Consider the following 19,085-nt stretch of genomic DNA (forward strand, 5'->3'; position numbering starts at 1 on the left):
TTTGAGCAGAGGAATTATTAAGTGGTTCTGAATATAATATCAGTTTAGTAGCACTTAAAAATTTTATTGTTCTTCATTGACTTTTTAATTGAAAAAAGAGTCTTTGTTTAGACTGACTTCCTTTTGTCGTATTTGGAGATTATATCCACCAACCTATTTAGAACAAGAATAATAAATTGTAAAACCAAGTTACTCTTTGTAGCTACTTGATAATTCTATTTTTCTGTCATTTTTTTTCCTTTTTTTTCTTAAAATCTCTGAACATGTTGGGAATTTCATGTTTGTTTTTTAAAAGATTGGGAATGTAACTTGTATAGTCTTTCTGGTTGTGTCTTAAGTTGAGTTCCATGCAGGAGGTGGTCCGGGAAAAAGATGCTCGCTTTGAATCACAAGTTCGTCTTCATGAAGATGAACTTCTTCAGTTAGTTACTCAGAAGGAGGTGGAGACAGAGATGCAGCAGGTGTGTGACTAAAATTTTTTTGTAAAGGTATTGATTTTAGTTATTTGATGAACTATTACAAGTTCTCTTTCTCCTTACCTTTTCACTTTATTGCTCATTAATCTTTATTCTTCATGTAGTCTAAGTGTGTTTTTTAACTGATATCTTTGTGTGTGATCTTGTTCCAGTGTTGCTTTTATTGTATTTTTCTTTGGATTGTACATTCCCCCTACCCCTTTAATCAGGGACTTGATGGGCAGCTAGGTGATGCAGTGGGTAAAGCAATGACCCTGGAGTCAGGAGGAAGGGAGTTTGAATCCAGCCTCAGACACTTGCCACTTACCAGCAGTGTGATCTTGGTCAAGTCACTTAAACTTGACTGCCTCTCCTCCAGGGCCATCTCCAGTTATCTTGATTCTTATCTGGCTGTTGGACCCAGATGGTTGTGGAGGAGAAAATGAGGCTGGTGACTTAGCAGCACCCCTTCACTCAAATCTAATTCATGTTATGGCATCTCCTCCCTGATATCATGGTCTTTAAGAATGAAGGACAAGGGGCAGCTAGGTGGCGCAGTGGATAGAGTACTGGCCCTGAGTCAGGAGTACCTGAGTTCAAATCCGGCTTCAGACACTTAATGATTACCTAGTTATGTGGCCTTGGGCAAGCCACTTAACCCCATTTGCCTTGCAAAAAAAAAAATGAAGGACAAAGGGCAGCTAGGTGGTGCAGTGAATAGAGCACCAGCCCTAGAATCAGTAGGACCTGAGTTCAAATGCGACCTCACACTTAATAATTATCTAGCGGTGTGACCTTGGGCAAGTCACTTAACCCCAGTGCCTTGCCAAAAATAAATTAGTTCAACTGAAGAGCAGACTATTACCAGCTTTCTAACCAGGCAAACTCATTTCTCCTTCCTGTCTGTTGCTTCTTCCTTCCTTATTGTATAAGTACACTCCTCAAAGCTTATTTTTCCTGTTTCTCTAGTAACCTTTGTTTTTTTTATTTAATATTTATTCTCATTTTGTACAAATAATTTTTTTACATTAATAAAATATTCTTGTTTAAGAGTAAATGAAATACCCCTCCCCCATAAATATAGACTTGCTTGAGCTATAAAGTAAAGGGGAGAGAGAAAAACTAAAATTAAAAAAATAGTAATAATTGTAGGTATGGCCAGGTGGCGCAATGGACAGAACACCAGCCCTGGAGCCACCAGCACCCAAGCCCACATCCGGCCCCGTACACCCAACAATCACCCAGCCGTGTGACATGCAAGCTACCCGAACCCCACTGACCTGCAAAAACCAAAAAAAAAAGAAGAAAAAAGACCCAAAATAAAATAAAATAGTAATAATAGTAGGGGTGGCTGGGTGGCGGACAGAGCATTGGCCCTTAAGCCCGGAGCACCTGGGTCCAAATCTGGCCTCAGACACCCAACGATCACCCTGCTATGCAGCCCCAGGCAGGCCACCCAGCCCCATCTGCCCTGCACCCCTCCCCCAAATAATAATAATAATAATAATAATAATAATAATAATAATAGTAATAAATGTGCTTGAGTCTTTGTTCCAACACCAACAACTCTGTCACAGGTGGATCACATTCTCTATGATAAGTCCATGGCAAAAGTTACTTCCATATTTTTCCACCATTGCCATTGCTGATCGCAACTCCCTCCTTTCGTATTTCTCCACTACCGTGTACTATATTTTCTCTCTCCTTTCACTCTGACTCTGCTGTAGGGTAGCTGAGTGGTGCAGCAGACAGATCCCCGGCTCTGGGGTCAAGAGGCCCCGAGCCCTCCTACCACCCCTTAGGCCCAGCATCCACCTGGCCCTATGGTCCCGGACAGGCCTTCCAATCCCAGCCCCTTGCAAGAAGTAAAAAAGAAAACGTGTTATATCTGACCACTCTCCCCCCATGGTCCATCCTCTCCTCCATCACTCACATCCCCCCTTCCCCCTGTCACCCCCTTCTTACTCCAGATGCCTATACCCTATTGAGTATATATGCTGTTTCCTCTCCTAGCCACCTCTGATGAGAGTGAAGTTTCCCTCATTCCCCCTTGCCTTCCCCCCTTCCATATCATTGCAATAGCTCATTGTAATAAAGAAAAATCTTACTATATGAAATACCTTGGCCTGTTCCCCCCTCTCCTTTTTCTTCCTCCTATTCCATTTCCCTTTTTTTCTGTTGACTCCATTTTTACACCATATTTTATCTTCAAATTCAGCTTTCTCTTGTGCTTCAGTTATAAATGCTCCCTCTGCCTGCTCTATTAACTGGGAAGGTTCATATGAATATCATCAGCATCATTTTTCTATGCAGGAATCCATGCAGTTCATCATCATTAAGTCCCTCATATTTTCCCTTTCTCCTCCAATCTCTATGCTTCACCTGACTCCTGTGTCTGAAGATCAAACCTTCTGTTCAGCTCTGGCCATTCCAACAGGAACATTTGAAATTCCCCTGGTTCATTGAAAGTCTATCTTTTTCCCCTGGAAGAGGACATTCAGCCTTGCTGGGTAGTTCATTCTTGGCTGCATTCTAAGCTCTTTTGCCTTTTGGTATATTCCAAGCCCTACGAGCTTCCAATGTAGTAGCTGCTAAGTCCTGTGTGATCCTGACTGCAGCTCCACGATATTTGAACTGTGTCCTTCTGGCTGCTTGTAATATTTTCTCTTTGACTTGGGAGTTCTGGAACTTGGCTATAGTATTCCTAGGGGTTGGTTTTTTGGGATCTCTTTCTCAAGGGGATTGGTGGATTCTCTCCATTTCTATTTTGCCCTCTGCTTCTAGAATATCAGGGCAATTTTCCTGTAGTAATTCTTTGAAAATGATGTCAAGGCTCTTTTCCTGATCATGACTTTCAGGTATTCCAGTAATTTTTAAATTATCTTCCCTAAGTCTGTTTTCCATATCAGTTGTTTTTTCAATGAGATATTTCACATTTTCTTGTAATTTTTCATTCTTTTGGTTTTGAAGTATTGATTCCTGATTTCTGGTAAATTCATCAATCTCCCTGAATTCTATTCTTTGTCTGAAGGATTTGTTCTCCTCAGAGTTTTCTTATCTCCTTTTCCATCTGGCCAATTTTGCTTTTTAAAGCATTTTTCTCCTCCATAACTTTTTGAACTGTTTTATCCATTTGACCTAAGCTGGTTTTTAGCATGCTATTTTCTTCAACATTGTTTTTGGATTTCCTTGACTAGGCTGCTGACTTCATTTTCATGTTTTTCCTGCATCTCTCATTTCTTTTCCCAGTTTTTCTTCCAACTCCCTCATTTGATTTTCAAAGTCTTTTTTGAGCTCTGTCATAGCTTGAGCCCAATTTCTGTTTTTCTTGGAGTCTTTAGATGCAGGAGCTTGTGCTTCCTGATCTTCAGACTGAGTGTTTTGATCCTTCTTGGGCTCATTTGCAAAATATTTCTCAATGGTGTTCCTCTTATTTCTCTGCTTGCTCATTTTCCTAGCCTGGGCCTGTTTTTGGGGTGCTTCCTGAGCTTTTGGGACACTCCCACAAGGGTCTCAGTGTGTGAGGCTCTGTCCTCCCTCCTGGTCTGTAAATGACCATAAGCACCCCCCTCTGCCATGGGGCTGAGGTAGGGGGGGACCCTGCTGTTCTATGGGGGGGCCTAGACTGGGATCAGGATCTGAATGTGGTCAGGGCCCCAGAGTCCCGTTCCAGGGGCAGAGGACAGAGCTCTGCAGTCTCTCTTCACTCCCCTCCCTCAGCTCAATGGGCTCATGCTCTGGGGGCTCCTGCTTACTGACTGCCTGCTTCTGTTCCTTGTACTTGGCTGTGCTGGCCATGCTGCTTGCTGTGTGCCCTGAGGGCTGGGCTCTGACAGAGGTCGTCCCCCCCCCCCCATTTGTGCCTGGTGCTGGGGGTGGGGGCATAGCTCAGGGAACTCCCCCGCTGCTGTGAGCTGAGACCCCAGCGTCCTGGGGCTGCCTCTGGGAGTCTGAAGTTCTTTCGCTCTGGCGGGCCACCCCTCTGGCGGGCCGCCCCTCCAACCTCAGGGAGCAGAGCCTTTCTGCTCTTTTCCAGGTTACCTTGAGTTGGAGAACTGCCGCACTGGGTCTCTCTGTGGGTTCTGTCTCTTGAAAATTGAGTTAGAGTCCTTAGCTGATGAGTTTTATGAGAGAGCGCCTAAGACACCATCTTGGCTCCGCCCCAGTAACCTTTGTTTGAGACTAGTTTCAGATTTCAACTGTACTTTGTTCTGGGCCACCATAATCACCACCATCTAACCTAAGGGGAAAGAATGAAGTGTGATAATTCCTTTTCTCTGGAGTTTAACTGGAGAGAGAATTTTTTTTCACATATTTCCTAATCATAGAACCATAGACTCTCAGAGTTGAAAAGGACATCAAAGATCATCTGGACTGGTCTCATTAATCTTACAGTGAAGAAAATAAAGTTCAGAGAGGTTACTTTCTTTGAGTGACAGCTAGGTAGTGACAACACCAAGACTCTAACCCAGATCCTAATCTAAGACTCATTATCTGTGTGGCATTACTTTTTTCTTTCCCAGACACAGTATATTAACTTGGCTAGAATACTTGTACCAATCCTTCTTCTTACTCAGAGAGAGATTAATTGGCAGAAAGAATTAAACTGCTCCCTTTTTCACTATATGGTGGAATTTCTAAGGGACTGGCAAGGATTTAGCTTTTGGGTTGTCATGAATAAATGTTTACTTATTGTCAGATACAGATTGATAGAAGACAACATGCCAATAAAGGAATGGGATACACACTCGAGTATCAATATTAAATATTTTAAAATTTTGTTACTTTTTTGTTTTTAACCTTCCCTACTTTTTCCAATGTCATTAACATTTAAAATTGGATAGGAAATAATTTTAATATTTATTTTATTGTTTGTTTTAATTATTAATATCATAGATATTCTTTTCCTATCTGTTTTATAATTGTACATTTATAGCTAAACTGGTTTAAATAGGTTCTTGTGGACTAGTTTGGGAATATTACCTACTACTTTGGCTCCTTGTGTCTCATTGAGAAAATGTGATCCAAGTTGCAGACAACTTATAAACTTTTTTCAGGTTTTTTTTTTTTTTGGCAAGGCAAATGGGGTTAAGTGGCTTGCCCAAGGCCACACATAGGTAATTATTAAGTGTCTGAGGCTCGATTTGAACTCAGGTATTCCTGACTCCAGGGCCGGTGCTCTATCCATTGTGCCACCTAGCCGCCCCAACTTATAAACTTTTAGAGTATAATCCATAAACTTGGATACTGACTACACACACACACACACACACACACACACACACACACACACATATATATGTATATATGTATGTATATATACACACATGCATATATGTATACATATATGTGCATATGTATCTTTTGTTGGTTGTTTATAGAATTTTTAGGTAGAATATGATAACAGACCACAAACTTTATCCTAATTATGATGGAAAGTCTTCTCGTCTGTCTCAGAATTCAGTTGTTAAGATTACTTTGTTAGCGTCTTGAGAAAATTATTTCTTATATTAAATGAGAAGTATGATAGTATTAAGTATTCATGTGGCATTATGAAAGGTAAACAAATAATGATGGTGGCTTTCTAGGACTTTCTAGCCTAATGCATTCTTTTTCTTCCTAGAACCTAAGAACTCTGCACAGGAAGTTAGAAGAACAGGAGGAGGCTTTATTAGGGCGTGCTCAGGTGGTAGATTTACTCCAGCAGGAACTATCTGTTGCAGAACAGAAAAATCAGGTATCTCCTTTTATTATGTACATTACTATACTCAACATGGGATATTTTTTCTTTTTTCCTACTGGGTCTTATTTTTACATAGTGGACATAAATTCTTATTTCTATAAGTCCTTAAGGGTAGACATTTTTGATATCTTTATTTAGAAACTTTCTTTTCACTGTCATAGGTCTAGAGTTTTAGTATATAGTTTTCCTTCCACATTGTGACTTCCCCATTGATTTTATTATATTGCAGGCTGGTATAAGAAATTAAATGGAAATTTTGGGGGGGTTTTGTGGAAGCTACAGACAATATGCAAAGGTTAGCAGGTGACACAGAAAAAGTTTAAAAGATCAGAAATGCATAAATATATGTATAATATTGAATAATATCATTCTGAATTCCACAGTAATGTACTGTAAAGATGCCATAATAGAAAAAGAAAAAAAATCAGATGACTCCTCTGATATGAAGGAAAGGTCAAGGAATTTTACATGGATTTTCCAGATTGCGGGGATGCTATTCCCCTCACTGTGGAAGGGATAACTGTAGTTACTGTCATTCTTCTCAGAGAATTTACTTCACTTAATATCTTAATTCATCTTAAATAACTTCCTTCCTAGGCTTTCTAGATTTATTATAGCTACCATTTATATAACACCTTTACAGTTTTTGAAGTACATTGAATATATTATCTCACTTGAACTTCAAAACAACCCTGTGAGGTAAGAACTATTACTTTTCAGATGGATACTGATGATTGAGAGAAATTAAGTAATTTACCCAGGATAACACAGTAGATATCCAGAGTAGGATTTGAACTCAGATCTGCCATATCACCTGGCTGATTGATAGTATAAATATACCTTTTTTAGCTTTCTCTCTCCATCAATTTGTATTAAATAAAACAATCCCACTGTGAAGTGTTTTTGCTTTTAAGTTGGTTGAGGTTTTGTTATGAATATTCTTTCTTTTTTTTTCTTAGGTTCTCTCTGAACAGCTCCAGCAATTGGAAGCTGAGCAAAATACATTAAAGACTGTACTAGAAAAAGAGAGACAAGAGTCCAAGAATCTGATTGAAAAATTGGAGCTTGAAGTAGCAGAAAGGAAACTGTCTTTACACAGCCTAGGAGAAGAAATGCGTTGTCTTTTGGAGCAGTTAGAGCAGGCGGGCCAAATCCAGGCTGAATTAGAGTCTCAATGTAGTTCTTTGGAGCAGAAGCATAAAATAATAGGAGAAGAGAAGGACTCTCAAATTTTGTGTCTTCAGAAGAGTGAAAAAGAACTACAGTCTGCTTGTGAGGCCTTAAAGATTCAAAATGAAAAGCTTCTTCAGGATATCAGTAACCAGAAGGTTCAGTCAGCCCAGACCATTCAGCAGTTGGAAGGTCAGGAATATCTTACTTTTATAATTCTTTTCTCAGAGTATTGGTCACTTAATTAATTGCTAAAACCTACTCAATCAAAAGAAGAGTTAAAAGGAAGATCTTCCTAAACTACAAAAGAAATCCTTAGATTAATTTCTTCTCCTATTAGAAATTATGTTTATGACTTTATACTTACTATTGTCAATAATGAAAACTTCATCAGTGTGCTAAGGACTTAGAGAAGACTGTGCTAAGTATGACCCTGAATTAGTGGTTACTCCTAAGGTATGGTAGAGAATTTGAATAGCTTCTATCTAGGTTTAGGGCCTAGAGTGTAAAATTGCATTTTGTCAGTCTTGAAGATAATCTGAGTTGTCCTTGTCTGATACAAAGGTAGTTCATAAAGGTTTCCTTGGAGACCTGAATAAAGTGTTATGGATTTGGAAAAGAGTTAAAAAACTGTTAAATTCCAGGAAGAACAAAACACATTTTTAATAAAGTTAATTGAACCAGAGAAGAATAGGAAATGCATTGTATATTTTATTCAGGTGTCTTTGAGAAACCTGAATTTGAAGAGTTAAAATGAAACATTGTCACTGATATCTTCAATTTGTACTAAGAAAACTTTAAGTAGAGACTGAAAAGTCATTTTTAAAAATTTTTTATTTATTTACGATACTGGGGTTAAGTGATTAGCCCAAGATTGTACAACTAGGCAGTTATTAAGCTTCTGGGGCTGGATTTGAACTCAGATCCTCCTGACTCCTGGACTAGTGCTCTATTTACTGTGCCACCTAGCTGCCCCTGAGACTGACAACTCTAGAAATTTTTGGAGACTGCTGTTCCATAAAGTTTCAGATTTGTAGCATTTCATTGTAATGTATTTATTTTCTTTAGATGAACTCCAGAAAAAATCCAAAGAAATTAACCAGTCTCTGATTGAACCAGTGTTGCAGAAATCAGAAATGGCCTCGCAGACCCTCAGCCCAGATGAGAATAGTCAGGATCTTAAGGTAACAAAATTTGATTATATTGGTGCTATTGTTCTTTAGTACCTAGTGAATAACCAGATGTTTCATACTTTATCATAACACTTAGTAATGCTCATAAATAAAAACTTAACATCTTGATAATTTAAATTTATTTCCCAATGCTTATTACTTAGGTAAATCTAGTTATTGATCAAATATTTAAATAAATTGATAGGTACAGTGGTTTTGATGCATAAGTAAAATTAATGGACAGTGGCAAAAAGATACATTGGAAAATAGAGTTATGAATTAAGAAATTTAAAAAGTATAAATGAGTAGATTCTCTACTCTTGGATCATGAATAATATTTTAAATATATGATATTTAAAAATATTTTAAATATATGATATTTAAAAATATTTTAAATATAAAATAAAGAATATAGGGTTACAAAAGAAATCAGTTCTATTTCCATTTTTTAAAAAAAAGTAAGTCCACAAAATCTATGTTCTAAATGCTTTTAGTGTATGTAGAAGTTTTAACCTATGTTTAATCACTGAACAAGATCACAAAAAATGAAATTTATTATATTTTCCCAGGAAACAACTGGTTATCAATGAGGGTGTCATTTCTACATTAACTAAAAAAAAATCAGTCAATACTAGATTAGAAGAAAGTATAAAGATGAAAAGATATAGTTTGCAATCACAATAGTTACAGTCTGTTCTCTTCAGACAAGCTATTAGGCATAAAAAAATAAAATAGGAATAAGCAAAAGAAATTATAATGAGCTTCATTTGGAAGTTTAAACATTGTGATGAAAAAGTCAAAAGAACCCATAAATTGCCTCATCCAGGAAGCACTTATATTCTAGTCAAATGGACAAACATAGCAGCCAAAGACAACACTGGTTTAGAATGGAAACAAATTTACAAAATCACTAGAGGAAAGTATTGCAAAATTATAAGCAGAATTACCTTATAAAGTACCAAGAACCACTGAAAGGAAAAATTGAGTTTGTAGAAAATATGGCATGAGATAATCCAGTTAAACTGTATCATCCCAAGAGCATTTAAAAATGAAACTGGAAGTAAGACAACAGATAAATGAAACCTATCTATCATCATGTTAATAAAAGATTATTTTCTTCATCAGTGACAGCAGAATTACTACATTTGAACTCTTAGCAGTCCTTGATATGCTAAATGAGGGAGTGAAGGCATTAAAAGATTCAGGTAGATGACTTGCCATTTATGCATGTTGGAAATCTTTTTAGTAGTAACATAACTGAATATTGAGGGAGTGATTTTTCAAGATATCTGAAAGTGGGGAAGAGGCCAAATAATGAAATAGATTACAGGTGATATAATTGCCAAAAAAAAAGCAATAGAGAAAAATCAAATGTTTTAAAATATAACAAACAATAAACACAGGATCTTGTATTCTCTAAATCTCAAGTAGGTTGTCTGCAAAAAAGTCATCTAGAAGACCTCAGTCCCCAGAAAGAATCACTCATTTTTTAACTCTATGATGGACTTTCATTATAATCAGTGGCAAACATCTTTGGAGGATCATGTATTTTTCTATTTTAATATTTTCCTTGATTTTGAGAATTGTGCTGATTGTACCAGGTCCTAAAATCCTAACACATTTCATAAATGAGATCTAAATACTTAAGAGATTTGACTTAATAGTCTATATGAGGAAAACTATGTTGATGAAGAATGCCTAATATCCAGACTGTGATGTGCAGGTGGAGGGATGTCCCCCTTTAGCTGGTCCATCAGAGCATAAATCTTGGATAGATAGTATAGATGGACAGTGAGGGGGACCCAGGATAGGAGAAAGAATATGGATAAATGGTTTTTGGAAATTTATATGGTACTTTCAGTATTTTTAGGTTCTTCTCTGAAACCAAAACCTATCTTTTAAAAAATTCTTGCAGGGATTGTGGATGATTGCAAGTCATAGAATATAACAATCTCTAAAAAAATCAAAATGGCAGTTGACACAAAAGGCAGACACATAATTAGCATAAATGCTTTGCATTGTATTATCAACTGTGACTTACCACCAAGAAATGGTATAAAAAATGACATGTTAAAAATGTATATCACAAAATAATTCATGTTAAGACAGCAAGACATACTTGGTAGAAAGCCTGTTAAAAGACCTAAAGTAAGACCAGCTTCTAGCAGTTAGGGTAAATTCTCCATAAAGAATTTATGATAAGATATTTTCAATAGTCCCATAGATAAGGCATGTATAGATTATGAGAAGGAATACTCACAATAGCATTTTCTTGGATCCATTGAAATGTATTTGAATCTGTAAACACAAATTTGTCCCTTGTACTTAGTTATGTCCTAATCATTGCAGAGAGATTAGTTACTAATAATTTATGTAGGACAGATTTATATGAAAAATGTATACAAATATTATGTCCTTTATAGACTATGTAATATTTTTATAGGTATGGTAATTACTTGGCAGAATATACAAAAAATTTTGCATAAAAGTCAGTCCTGTCTGGATTAAAGACAGGTGGAATTTTTCATCAAAGTTGTAGATCATGGACAAAAAAACCATTTTTACTAGGTTTCCAAATAATACTAAATTAGTGGTGGTAAGACAGTATGATAGAATTTTTTTTGTTTGTTTTTAAGAACCAGTGGGATTAAGTGACTTGCCCAAGGTCACTTAGCTAGGTAATTATTGAATGTCTGAGGCTGGATTTGAACTCAGGTCCTCTTGATTCCAGGGCTGGTACTCTATCCACTATGCTACCTAGCTGCCCCTTATGATAGCATTTTCAATAGGATTAGTATCCACCATTGATACATTAATTCAAAAGGTATTTATCAAGTATTATATACTTTACATTAAGCTAGGAGCTCTAGGAAATACCAAGTAGTATAATAATAGTTCCTATCCTTAAGAAGCTAATAATGTGTTTGGGCAAATAATGTTCATGCGTGAATAGTTTAATAGGAAAACAAGGTGAGAGCCAAATGGATAAATAAATAAATAAAGACCATTGTTGTCAGACTCAGTTGTAAATTGATCCTGGTGGACTACATTATTAACTTAGAAAACCAAATGTTAACATTATTTCTGTTATATTTTCATTTATTTTTAAAACATTTCTCTGATTTGGGCTGTACACTGGAGCTTTGCTGGCCACTAGTATGAAACTTCTGGTACAGAAAATAAGTACTAGAGCACGATGGGCAATTATTGCCGCACAGACCTTGTTAAAATAGCAACAGCAAGATAACTAATAAGAGTTAGACCTAGATTTTAGTCCCGGATATGTCTTAAGCTAACTATCTTAATTTGAAAAACTTCTTTAAACTCTCCAAGCCATGGTGTTCCTTATCTGAAAAAATGACAAATTTGGATTGAACGCTCTCAAAAACTTCCCTTCCAGTTGTAAAATAATACAATTCTGTAACAAGTAATGAAGTCATCCATATCTGAAGGAACACAAGATGAAAAATTAAGTTCATAGAGAATACTAAACATTTGTGTTCATAAATAAAATTGTTAAGGTGCAACAGTCCCAGAATTAGGTGGTAAGTGGGATTTTAAGCTTAGAATCAAAACTAATATAACTTTTCTTCATTGTGGATATATATTATTTTGCCATCATTCTTTTGAAATTTCTATTCTCTTATTCAAAGGATCATTATTATTATTATTATTATTATTATTATTATTCCAAGCCCTTGTTTTGTGAGGGTTATGAGCAAATTTCCCATCACTCTGGCCCTTGGACCAGGGATTACAGAGTTAGATATTTTTCTCTCTACAGATAATTTTGGATGAAAGTCTTTGTACTTTAGCTTTGAAACTTAGTTTTGAAACTCTGATTTGAATAAAAATCCTTCAGCTGCTACTTCCTTTGAGATCATTGACATTCTTTCTCTACCTACAAATGGGAATATCTTTGAGTTTGTCCAGGAAGAGAACAGGGTTATTTCCTGTTTTTTAGAATTTTCCAGTGAAAGAGATGTTGAAGAAAACTAAATATAAATCCTGGAGAATATTTGAACAGTGCTTAATAGTTTTCTCTCAGCTCTTTGAGAATGTGAGTCAGAAAATGTCTCATTTGCTTTTTTTCTGCATTCCAGGTGGTCTCAGAAGAGAACATTACCTCTTTGCAGAAAAGAGTAGCAGAACTGGAAGAGGAAAAATGCACCTTGCTTCTTTGTACTGTGGAACTGGAGGAGCTGAAAGCTGAGAATGGTACTTACAATGTTATAGAATATTAGCTGAAAATCTGAGTTTTTTTATAATGACTTCTTATCCAATAGAGTGTATGTATATATAGTCATAATTGTTGACAATTTTTTAAATGAACTAAGATTCCTATAGATCAAAGATCATAGACTTGGAAGATACCTAGAAGGTCCTCAGTTTTAAGATGAGAAAATTGAGACCCTGATTGTCTAATTTATCTGCAGTGATGAGTAGTTAGAAACAGAGCTAGAATTAGAACCCAGTTCTCTTATCTTCTAATCTAATGCCTTTTCTGTTATACTAAAGTATCTGTTTTAATATAAATCAAGAATCCATGTGCAACAGGACAATCAAGGACTTTTAACTAAGGATGTTATATTTCTCTCCTCTTGGGATACAAGATTTTACCTAAGATTGACAGTGTGATGTAGTTAAAAAGGATGATCATAGTTTATCCAAGTAGTCAATCCAAGACTACAAGCATTTCTTAAGTGTTTACTCTCTGTTAGGTACTGTGGTAAGGTAATAGGGATCCAAAAAAAGCCAGGTAAAATCAAGTTCTTTTGTTCTCAAGTTCGCAGTCCTAACAATATGCAAACATAATCTCAGAGGGAAAGTATATTACTACCTTAGGAAGGTAGTAGAAGACTTTTTGTAGAAGAGAGTATTTTAGCTGAGACTTTAAGGAAATCAGGGAAACCAAGGGGCAAAGACAAGGAGCGAGAGCATTTGAGCAAGGGGAACAACCAGTGAAATGGAGAAGATGGAGTGGCTCATTCTAGGAAAAGCAGTTTCACTAGATTGTAGAATATGGGGCAGGGCAGGGCAGGGTGGGGTGGGGTGGGGGAGAGTAAGGTACAAGAGCCTGGAAAGTTTATGAAGGAATTTAAAAAACAAATGAAGGATTTTATATTTGACCTTGGAGGCAGCTTGGAGCCACTTATCTTTATTGAATGGGAGGGGACATGGTCAGATCAGTGCTTTGGGAACATCACTTTGGTAATAGAATTGAAATGGGGAGAGATTTGAGACAGAGAGACCGACTAGAGGACCGTTTTAATAGACTATAATAGAAATACTCCAAAGGTAATTGGAAAGGCTTTATAGATACATCATTAGGTGGAAGAAACAGGATTAGATAAAGTAGTAGGAAAGAGAAGAGTGCTTATAGAAAAATTTAAGAACAATATAATGTGTGGTCACAGGAGCCAGAGAAGGGGAAAGTTTCAAGAAGGGAGTATTATGTTGCAGAGCAATAGTGGAAAAACTCAAAGAGAAATGAGTTACTCTTTAATGGCAGCATGTTGACTTAGAAAACCACATATATGTTCTATTAGTTTTTATTTTGCTAAATAGTTCCCATTTACATTTTAATCTGATTTAAGTAGCATTTTTTTGCTTGCCACATGCTTTGACACCTCTGCTGCAGAGGCATAAAGGGTAATAAAAACAGAAAGGGCATTAGATTTAGTAAAGTGGGTGGGGGTGATCTGTGATCTTAAAGAAGAATAGTTTCACAAAGTAAGTACAGAAACAGTGAGGAGCTATGATATTCTGCATGAGTTTAACCAAGAAGAAATTCTCAAACTATACAAGGGACATAAACTTTTAAAGAAAAATCACTTTATCTTCAAATACATAAATGAAGGAAAAGAACATTAAACAATGTCAAGTATATTACCATTTTAGGAAACTTTTAAGAGTTAAAAAAAAGAACCCCTGGAGAATCTAATATAGAATATTATTCTTTTTTAGGGATCAGAGTAAACTTTTTGCTAATCAATTGTCAGACAGATGCAAAATATCATAAAACAAAATGTTGAGATCTTAGATTACCATTGGCATCCAACAATATTTCTCCTATGAATCAACTTTGTAGTAAACATATCTGTCTCCCTTTTTTGTATTCTTTTCCTAAATCCCACTGTTATAAAACATTATCCTATGATTGTCTCCCTCTCTCTTCTTAAAATATTTTTGTTTTAGCTCACTGATGTATTTTCCAGCTTATTTCATTTTATCCTCCTAATTCCAGGTTTCTTCACCTTCCTTGTGTTTTTTTAAATTTACCTGTAACTACCTCATCCATACCATTTTTTTTCAGGTTTTTGCAAGGCAAATGGGGTTAAGTGGCTTGCCCAAGGCCACACAGCTAGGTAATTATTAAGTGTCTGAGACCAGATTTGAACCCAGGTACTCCTGACTCCAAGGCTGGTGCTTTATCCACTATGCCACCTAGCCACCCCATACCATTTTTTAAAATCCTTCCAAAACCTACTTAATACACTAGTGGGTTTTTTTTTTTTGATACATTTGTACTCTTGATCATACCATCACCCATAAGTATTCTACTTCCATGTTCATGGTCTCTGATTATTGGATGAACATTTTACCATTCCATCTTTATCTAGGTTTTCCCTTCACCATGATTTTCACCCTCTCTATTCAGTTTTTTAATAGGTCATTATTACACTGGCTATATTGCCCTTCCTATCTTTTTACTGGGTGATTAATTTAACTCTATACTGCCCTCTATATTATTTTGTCCTCTTTTCCTATCATCCTTCATGCTATGTAGAATTTTGGATTATTTCCATCTCTCTCTTTCTCACTTTCTTTCCCTTTTAAAATCTTTTTATTTTTGCAGCTAATAGTGCTTTATTTTTTCCAATTACATGTAAAAAAGTTTTCAACTTTTATGTTTGTAAGATTTTGAATTCCAAATTTTTTTCTTCCATCCTTCTTTCCCCTCCCCCCAGGACAGCAAGCAATCTGTCATATAAGTAAAATCATGTTAAACATATTTCCACTTTAGTTGTGCTGTGAAAGAAGAATCCTAACAAAAGGAAAAAGATATGAGAAATAAAAAAAAGTGAAGATAATATGCTTCAATCTACATTCAGGTGGGGAGGGAAGTGAGATTAGGGGAAAATTTGTAAAATTAAAAAAAAAATTTAAATCTACATTCAGACTCCATAATTCTTTCTCTGAATGTGGATAGCATTTTCTATCACAAATCTTACAGAATTGTCCTGAATCATTGTATTGCTGAGAGAAGAGTTAACTCTTATTATCGTTGATTATTGTACAATATTGCTGTTATTATAAACAGTATTCTCTCAGTTCTGCTTACTTTACTCATCATCAGTTGATGTAAATCTTCCAAGTTTTTCTGAACTCTGATCATTTCTTATAATAGTATTACATTACATTCATGTACCACAACTTAGTCAATCATTTCTCAAATGATGGGCATCTCCATACTTTCCAATTCTTGCCATCAGAAATGGGGCTGCTTTTTTTTTGTACAAATATGTCCTTTACCCCCATTTAAAAAAAATCTCTTTGGGATACAAATCCAGTAGGACATTACTAGATCAAAGTGTTCACACAGTTTGATAGCCCTTTGAAGTATAATTCCAAATAGCCCCTCAGAATGGTTGGATCAGTTCATAACCGATCCCTTCTCAACTTTTTCAGCAGATTGCCCCCTCTATCATTCTCACCCTGTCTTTAGTCTTAAATCTCTCCTTGTTTATTTCTGCCTACTGATACTGCTATATCTCTCCCAGCCTTAAAAAAAAACCAAAACCTCACTTTATCTGACTATCTTCTCTAATATCCTCACTTTCTCCTCTCTTTTACAGTTAAACTCAGTGAGAAAGCCATCTGTAATTCTTTTTTTTTTTAGGTTTTTGCAAGGCAAATGGGGTTAAGTGGCTTGCCCAAGGCCACACAGCTAGGTAATTATTAAGTGTCTGAGACTGGATTTGAACCCAAGTACTCCTGACTCCAAGGCCGGTGCTTTATCCACTATGCCACCTAGCCACCCCGCCATCTATAATTCTTGCCTGAACTGAAACCACTTCCATCAAAGTTAATAGTTCAATCTAATGGCATTTCTCAACCTTAATTGTTCTTAATCTCTCTACAATCTTCGGTACCATTTTTGCTGGATAATCTCTCCTCTGGGTTTTTGTGACACTAATCTTTCCCGATTTTCTCATCTGCTGACCTCTCTTTCTCAATATCTGTTGGTAGATGCTTATCTAGATCATATCTGTTGACCACGGGTACCTGACAAGGTTCTGAACCCTCTTCTCTTCCTTGTTTATACTATTTTACGGTCATCTTATCAGTTTCTATGGGTTCAATTATTATTTTTATGCTCATGATTCAAAGATTTGTGTATTCATCTTTAACTTTTTCAGCTCTAGTTCTGCATTTGAAGACATCTTGAATTCAACAAGTGCAAAATAGAATTTATCTTTTCCCCTAAAACCTCTTATCAACTTTCCTACTATTCTTGAAGATATCAACATCTTTCCAGTCATCCAGACTCACAATCTTGGTGTCATCCTTGACTTTTCCCTCCAAGCTCCATATATCCAGTCTATTGTTAAATCTTGTCCTTTTTACCTTCACAACACATTATTTCTTCTGTCTCTTGTACTCTGCTCACATGGCTGCTATTCTGGTTGAAGGTTCCCATCTGTTATAATAGAACTTCTAGTTGTCTATCTGCCTTACATTTTTCGTTTCCTAGTTCATTCTCTATTCAGCTGTGGAAAATTTTGTCAGCTGACAAAATTATCTTCCTAAAATACAGGGTTGACCATATTTATCCTTCTGTTCAACCCTAGAAACATTTTGTTATTCCCAGGATCAAGTAGCAAATAGCAAAATACAGTGCTCTGTTTGACTCCCAAAGCCCTTCACAAAATCTCCTCTTCCTAATTTTTCAGACTTTTTGCAATTTAATCCCCTTTTCCTTCAATCTCTCCCCCTTCTCCCCCACTCCCCCCAGCATGATCCAGGGTTAAAGAACTTCTTCTTGTCCTTGAATACATCACTTATTTTCTGATTCTTATTCATTTATACTGGGTGATCCCTTTGATTGAAATTCTCTTCATCTTCACCTCTACTTCCATATCTCCAGACTTCCCTAACATCCTTTAAGAATCAAATCAAATACCACATTCTGTAGCATGCCTTTCCCAGTCCCTTTCCCTCTCTGACATTGCCTTCCATTAATACCTGACATACCTGACAATGCTTTCCCTTTGAATGACATCAGGGTCATTAAAATATGGACTCCTAAGGGCAGGGAATAGGTTTTGCTTTACTTCATATCCATATTATTTAGCATAGTGACTTCCAACTCACCTAAAATTAATGAGCAGGGTTTTTTTTTATAGCATGGATTTCTTGGGCATTCTGCTGAAGCCTATGGGCAGACTTTTCTTCCCTGGGAAAGCCCCTCTTTCCCTTCTGTTTCCTCCCAAAATTGAAAAAGAAAAAAGAAAGGAAAAAAACCCTTGTAATAAATATGCATAATCAAGCAGAACAAATTTCCATATTGCCTGTATTAGAAAATGTAGCCTCATTCTTAATTTTAAGTCTGTCTCCAAGTTTTTCAATTTGCATCATTCTTAAAAATCTAGTCTCACTTTCTGGGATTGACTAAGATTGTTCCATGAAAGTATGAGAGAGCTAGCATTTGATTTTTTTCTCTGAAGCTAAAACTATATTCTGTCATCATTTCAGAAAGACTACACTCTCAGATTACTCTCCTAGAGGTTCAACATGGATCTCAGATGGCTGGTGGAGAAATGACAGGACAGGTAAATGATGAAACTCTTAAAATTTAAAAAAATAAACCAGGGACAGCTAGGTGACACAGTGGATAGAGCAGTGGCCCTGGAGTCAGGAGTACTTGAGTTCAAATCCGGCCTCAGACACTTAATAATTACCTAGCTGTGTGGCCTTGGGCAAGCCACTTAACCCGATTGCCTAGCAAAAACCTAAAAAAAAAAAATGAACCAGAGTAAAGGAAAAAATCATAGGTTTAGAGTTGCAAAAGACTAGTGATCATCTTGGTCCAGCCTGCTCTGCTTCATGCCCCCATTTTACAGATAAAGTAACTGAGGCTCAAAGAGATAAGTACTCACTTGGGGTCACAATGGGTAGTAGTAGTCAGAACTGGGGTTTGAACCCAAGTTCTATGATTCTCAGCCAAATGGTCTTTACAACTTACAGCATTATCATTCCAAGTTGAGCTTAAACTAGAACATTTATGGGAGACATAGATGGTATGATTTATACTTTATTTACATTTGTATCTAGATATCTTGATCCTTCATCTGCTCTAAAATAATTGTAATTCTACATAGCTCATCCTATCATTAGTCTATTTCACTTTTTTCTGAGCACAGCTCTATATATCTCTGTGCCTATTAGAAGACAAATTGTATGTAATCACAGTATCATAGTTTTAGAAATGGAAGGGACCATAGAGATTATCTAGCCTACCCCCTCTCATTTTGTAGATAA

General features: G+C 36.3%; 1 protein-coding gene across 7 annotated transcripts in view; it reads left to right on the forward strand.

Moving 5' to 3' along the window:
- The window catches only part of GOLGB1 (golgin B1), an 85,082-nt gene that overhangs the window by 20,714 nt on the left and 45,283 nt on the right, over positions 1-19,085 (forward strand). For 5 of the 7 annotated variants that reach the window (XM_074214627.1, XM_074214630.1, XM_074214628.1 and 2 more), the window contains 6 exons: positions 339-461; positions 6,079-6,192; positions 7,158-7,560; positions 8,437-8,552; positions 12,644-12,758; positions 18,300-18,376. In XM_074214627.1, the coding sequence (XP_074070728.1) occupies positions 339-461; positions 6,079-6,192; positions 7,158-7,560; positions 8,437-8,552; positions 12,644-12,758; positions 18,300-18,376 (948 nt within the window). The remainder of the gene's footprint in view (positions 1-338; positions 462-6,078; positions 6,193-7,157; positions 7,561-8,436; positions 8,553-12,643; positions 12,759-18,299; positions 18,377-19,085) is intronic. The other 2 variants (XM_074214631.1, XM_074214633.1) reach the window with 1 other exon arrangement.

Source organism: Macrotis lagotis, chromosome 1 (genome assembly GCF_037893015.1).
Source record: "Macrotis lagotis isolate mMagLag1 chromosome 1, bilby.v1.9.chrom.fasta, whole genome shotgun sequence".
Taxonomy (NCBI): Eukaryota; Metazoa; Chordata; class Mammalia; order Peramelemorphia; family Peramelidae; genus Macrotis; species Macrotis lagotis.